The 4,532-nt window shown below is 62.1% G+C and overlaps 1 protein-coding gene across 1 annotated transcript; it reads right to left on the bottom strand.

Moving 5' to 3' along the window:
• Positions 1–26: 26 nt before the first annotated feature.
• Positions 27–4,280, bottom strand: LOC113979379 (the record flags this gene model as incomplete). Its single annotated transcript, XM_027706787.1, has 6 exons — positions 27–104; positions 434–496; positions 855–964; positions 2,080–2,230; positions 3,790–4,107; positions 4,222–4,280. Coding segments are annotated over 6 exons (779 nt in total), but the record flags the coding sequence as incomplete, so codon positions are not given.
• Between the last annotated feature and the right edge of the window lie 252 nt (positions 4,281–4,532).

Consider the following 4,532-nt stretch of genomic DNA (forward strand, 5'->3'; position numbering starts at 1 on the left):
TGGATCAGAGGCACCGTTCTCCTCACAAACGTCCAGAGCGGGAGAATCATTCCCGCTCTGAGCAGGCCTGCTGTCGGTGTCTGCACCGCGGTCCTGTCCTGGATCTGGAAAAGAAAGAGCATGGTCAGAGCTGAGGGGCTGCAGGAGAGGCCAGAGAACACAGCCCAGCCCTGTGCTCCACAGGCAGGGCCAGCCCCGGGATGCCCAGTGCATGGAGCTGCCAGAGATCAGCCTGGGCCCTCTTCCCTCCTCCCTTTCCCTGGCCATTTCCACAGGGAATGAGATGGGAAGAGGTCCATCTGGCTGCAGCCTCCAGCCCTGTGACCCAGCTGTGCCACTCACCCTCCTCCAGGGGCTGGCACTGCTCCACCTCTTCAGGCTGCTGTGCAGGGGCAGCTCCAGGGCCTTCATCCTCATCCCCCTCCTCCTTCACCCAGGCCACCTCTAGCACGCTGGGAGGTCTCTGCTCCATGCCTCTGTCTTCCTCTGAGGCTTCCTGCAGTAGATATGGCACAGAAAAGTTCTGGGTCACCAAGTCCTGCAGTCGTGCCTTGAAGGCTCCTGCAACAGACTTGGGACCTCTCTGGTCCATCAAGTCCCATGCTCTGGCCTCGAGGGCACCTGCCCCAGGGACTGAGATGCCTTGGAAAAGCTCCAGTTCACCAAGTCCCATCTCTGGCCTGAAGGGGACACGTGGGAGAGTGGCCAGAAGGAGTAACTTGCCCAGTTTCCCCGAGAAGTGCTTCCCTTCCCACCACACTATGCTGGCCTCAAAGGTTGAGAAGGCCCAGGGGAGCTGGCTAGAGGGGCCACACCATCCCTGGGGGCTTGAGCCCTGACCACAGGCTGCTTACTTCCTTTGGATCAGAGACACCGTTCTCCCCAGAAACATCCGAGGCGGGAGAATCATTCCCGCTCTGAGCAGGCCTGCTGTCGGTGTCTGCAGCACTGTCCTGGTCTGGATCTGGCAAAGAACGAGCACAGTCAGAGCTGAGGGGCTGCAGGAGAGGCCAGAGAACACAGTCCAGCCCTGTGCTCCACAGGCAGGGCCAGTCCCGGGATGCCCAGTGCATGGAGCTGCGGAAGATCAGCTCGGGCCCTCTTCCCCCTCCCTTTCACTGGCCATGTCCATACGGAATAGGATGGGGTGAGGCCCATCCAGCTGCAGCCACCAGCCCTGTGGCCCAGCTGTGCCACTCACCCTCCTGCAGGGGCTGGCACTGCTCCACCTCCTCAGGCTGCTGTGCAGGGGCGGCTCCAGGGCCTTCCTCCTCATCCCCCTCTTTCACCCAAGCCACCTCTAGCATGCTGGGAGGACTCTGCTCCATGCCTCTGTCTTGCTCCATGTCTTCCTGTAGTAGATATGGCACAGAAAATTCTGGGTCAGCAAGTCCTGCAGTCGTGCCTTTAAGGCTCCTGCAGCAGAAGACTTGGGAACTCTATGGCCCATCAAGTCCCATGGTCTGGCCTCGAGGGCACCTGCCCCAAGGACTGAGCTGCCTTGGAAAAGCTCCAGTTCAACAAGTCCCACTCTCTGGCCTAGAGGGGGCACGTGGGAGGGCAGCCAGACGGAGCAATTTGCCCAGTTTCCCCCGAGAAGTGCTTCCCTTCCCACCACGCTGTGCTGGTCCCAAAGGCTGAGAGGGCCCCGGGGAGGTGGCAAGGGTGCCACACCATCCCTTGGGGCTTGAGCCCTGGCCACAGGCTGCTTACTTGTTTTGGATCAGAGACATCGTTCTCCTCGGAGAAATCATTCTCCTCAGGAACATCCGGAGCAGGAGCATCATTCCCGCTCTGAGCAGGCCAGCTGTCGGTGTCTGCACCGCGGTCCTGTCCTGGATCTGGCAAACAGTGAGCACGGTCAGAGCTGAGGGGCTGCAGGAGAGGCCAGAGAACACAGCCCAGCCCTGTGCTCCACAGGCAGGGCCAGCCCCGGGATGCCCAGTGCATGGAGCTGCCAGGGATCAGCCCCGGGCCCTCTTCCCCCTCACTTTCCCTGGCCATGTCCACACAGAATGGGATGGGATGAGGCCCATCTGGTTGCAGCCACCAGCCCTGTGGCCCAGCTGTGCCACTCACCCTCCTGCAGGGGCTGGCACTGCTCCACCTCTTCAGGCTGCTCTGCAGGGGCAACTCCAGGGCCTTCCTCCTCATCCCCCTCCTTCACCCAGGCCACCTGGGGGACGCTGGGAGGTCTCTCCTCCATGCCTCTCTCTGGCTCCGTGGCTTCCTGCAGGAGACATGGCACAGAAAATTCTGGGTCACCAAGTCCTGCAGTTGTGCTTTGAAGGCTCCTGCAACAGAAGACTTGGGACCTCTCTGGTCCATCAAGTCCCATGCTCTGGCCTCGAGGGCACTGCCTTGGAAAAGCTCCAGTTCAACAAGTCCCACTCACTGACCTGGAGGGGGCACATGGGGAGGGCAACCAGAAGGAGCAATTTGCCCACTGTCCCCCGAGAAGTGCTTCCCTTCCCACCACACTCTGCTGGCCTCAAAGGCTGAGGGGCCCAGCAGACCCAGCTTGAGGGGCCACACAGTCCCTGCCCGCAGGCTGCTTACTTGAGCAGAGACAGCTCCGTCCCCAAGAACGTCCAGACTGGGGGCATCGAGCAGGCACTGAACGGGTGTGCTCTCAGCGTCTGCGATGCCCTCAGTGGTTGCCCCGTCAGCCTCCGTGGTGAGCTCAGGCAGCGCCGTGCTGGAGTCTGTCCTGTCATCGGTCACCGCGCTGTCACAGTTTGCTGTGCCGTCAGTCGACGCGGTGCCGACATCAGGGTCTGGCTTGAGCTCACTCGGCGTGGGGTCCAGTTGTGCCATGACCTCAGCTGGAACGATCCTGGCCTTTCTACGCCGAATTCCCAAGAATGTCAGAAAGGCCTGCAGGAGAACGAAGAGCAGGGGAGAGAGGGTTGTGCCCTGGAGAGCTCTGACAGCAGTGCCAGGCTGAGCAGTGACAGCAGGCCCAGCCCAGGAGGTGATGGCTGCAGGTACCTGTGCTGCCATGCGGAAGCGTCCATGGGCACCGTTGTGCTCTTGTGTCCGGTCCCGTCCTGGATCTGGCAAAGAGCGAGCACAGTCAGAGCTGAGGGGCTGCAGGAGAGGCCAGAGAACACAGCCCAGCCCTGCGCTCCACAGGCAGGGCCAGCCCCGGGATGCCCAGTGCATGGAGCTGCTGGGGGATCAGCCCGGGCCCTCTTCCCCCTCCCTTTCCCTGGCCATGTCTGCAGGGGTGGGATGGGGTGAGGCCCATCTGGCTGCAACCACCAGCCCTGTGGCCCAGCTCTGCCACTCACCCTCCTGCAGGGGCTGGCACTGCTCTGCCTCCTCAGGCTGCTGTGCTGGGGCAGTCCCAGGGCTTTCCTCCTCATCCTCCGCCACCCAGGCCTGCTTGGGCACCCTGGGGGGTCTCTGCTCCATGTCTCTGTTTGTCTCCTTGGCTTCCTGCAGGAGACATGGCACAGAAAAGCTCTGGGTCACCAAGTCCTGCAGTTGTGCCTTGAAGGCTCCTGCAACAGAAGACTTGGGAACTCTCACGCCCATCAAGTCCCATGCTCTGGCCTCGAGGGCACCTGCCCCAGGGACTGAGCTGCCTTGGAAAAGCTCCAGTTCAACAAGTCCCACTCTCTGGCCTGGAGGGGGCACATGGGGAGGGCAACCAGAAGGAGCAATTTGCCCACTGTCCCCCGAGAAGTGCTTCCCTTCCCACCACACTCTGCTGGCCTCAAAGGCTGAGGGGCCCAGCAGACCCAGCTTGAGGGGCCACACAATCCCTGCCCACAGGCTGCTTACTTGAGCAGAGACAGCTCCGTCCCCAAGAACATCCAGACTGGGGGCATCGAGCAGGCACTGAACGGGTGTGCTCTCAGTGTCTGCGATGCCCTCAGTGGTTGCCCCGTCAGCCTCCGTGGGGAGCTCAGGCAGCGCCGTGCTGGAGTCTGTCCCGTCATCGGTCACCGCGCTGTCACAGTTTGCTGTGCCGTCAGTCGACGCGGTGCCGACATCAGGGTCTGGCTTGAGCTCACTCGGCACGGGGTCCAGTTGTGCCATGACCTCAGCTGGCGTGATCCTGGCCTTTCTACGCCGAATGGCTAGGGATGTCAGACAAGCCTGCAGGAGAACGAAGGGCAGGGAAGAGAGGGATGGGTCATGGAGAGCTCTGACAGCAGGGCCAGGCTGAGCAGTGACAGCAGGCCCAGCCCAGGAGGTGATGGCTGCAGGTACCTGAGCTGCCCTGTGGAAGCGTCCATGGGCACGGTCTTGTGTCCGGTCCCGTCCTGGATCTGGCAAAGAGTGAGCACGGTCAGAGCTGAGGGACTGCAGGAGAGGCCAGAGAACACAGCCCAGCCCTGTGCTCCACAAACAGGGCCAGCCCCGGGATGCCCAGTGCATGGAGCTGCTGGGGATCAACCCCGGGCCCTCTTCCCCATCCCTTTCCTTGGCCATGTCCACACGGAATGGGATAGGAAGAGCCCCATTTGGTTGTAGCCACCAGCCCTGTGGCCCAGCTGTGCCACTCACCCTCCTGCAGGGGC

The sequence above is a fragment of the Neopelma chrysocephalum genome, unplaced genomic scaffold, assembly GCF_003984885.1.
Source record: "Neopelma chrysocephalum unplaced genomic scaffold, ASM398488v2 Primary Assembly neopelma1_77098, whole genome shotgun sequence".
NCBI lineage: Eukaryota > Metazoa > Chordata > Aves > Passeriformes > Pipridae > Neopelma > Neopelma chrysocephalum.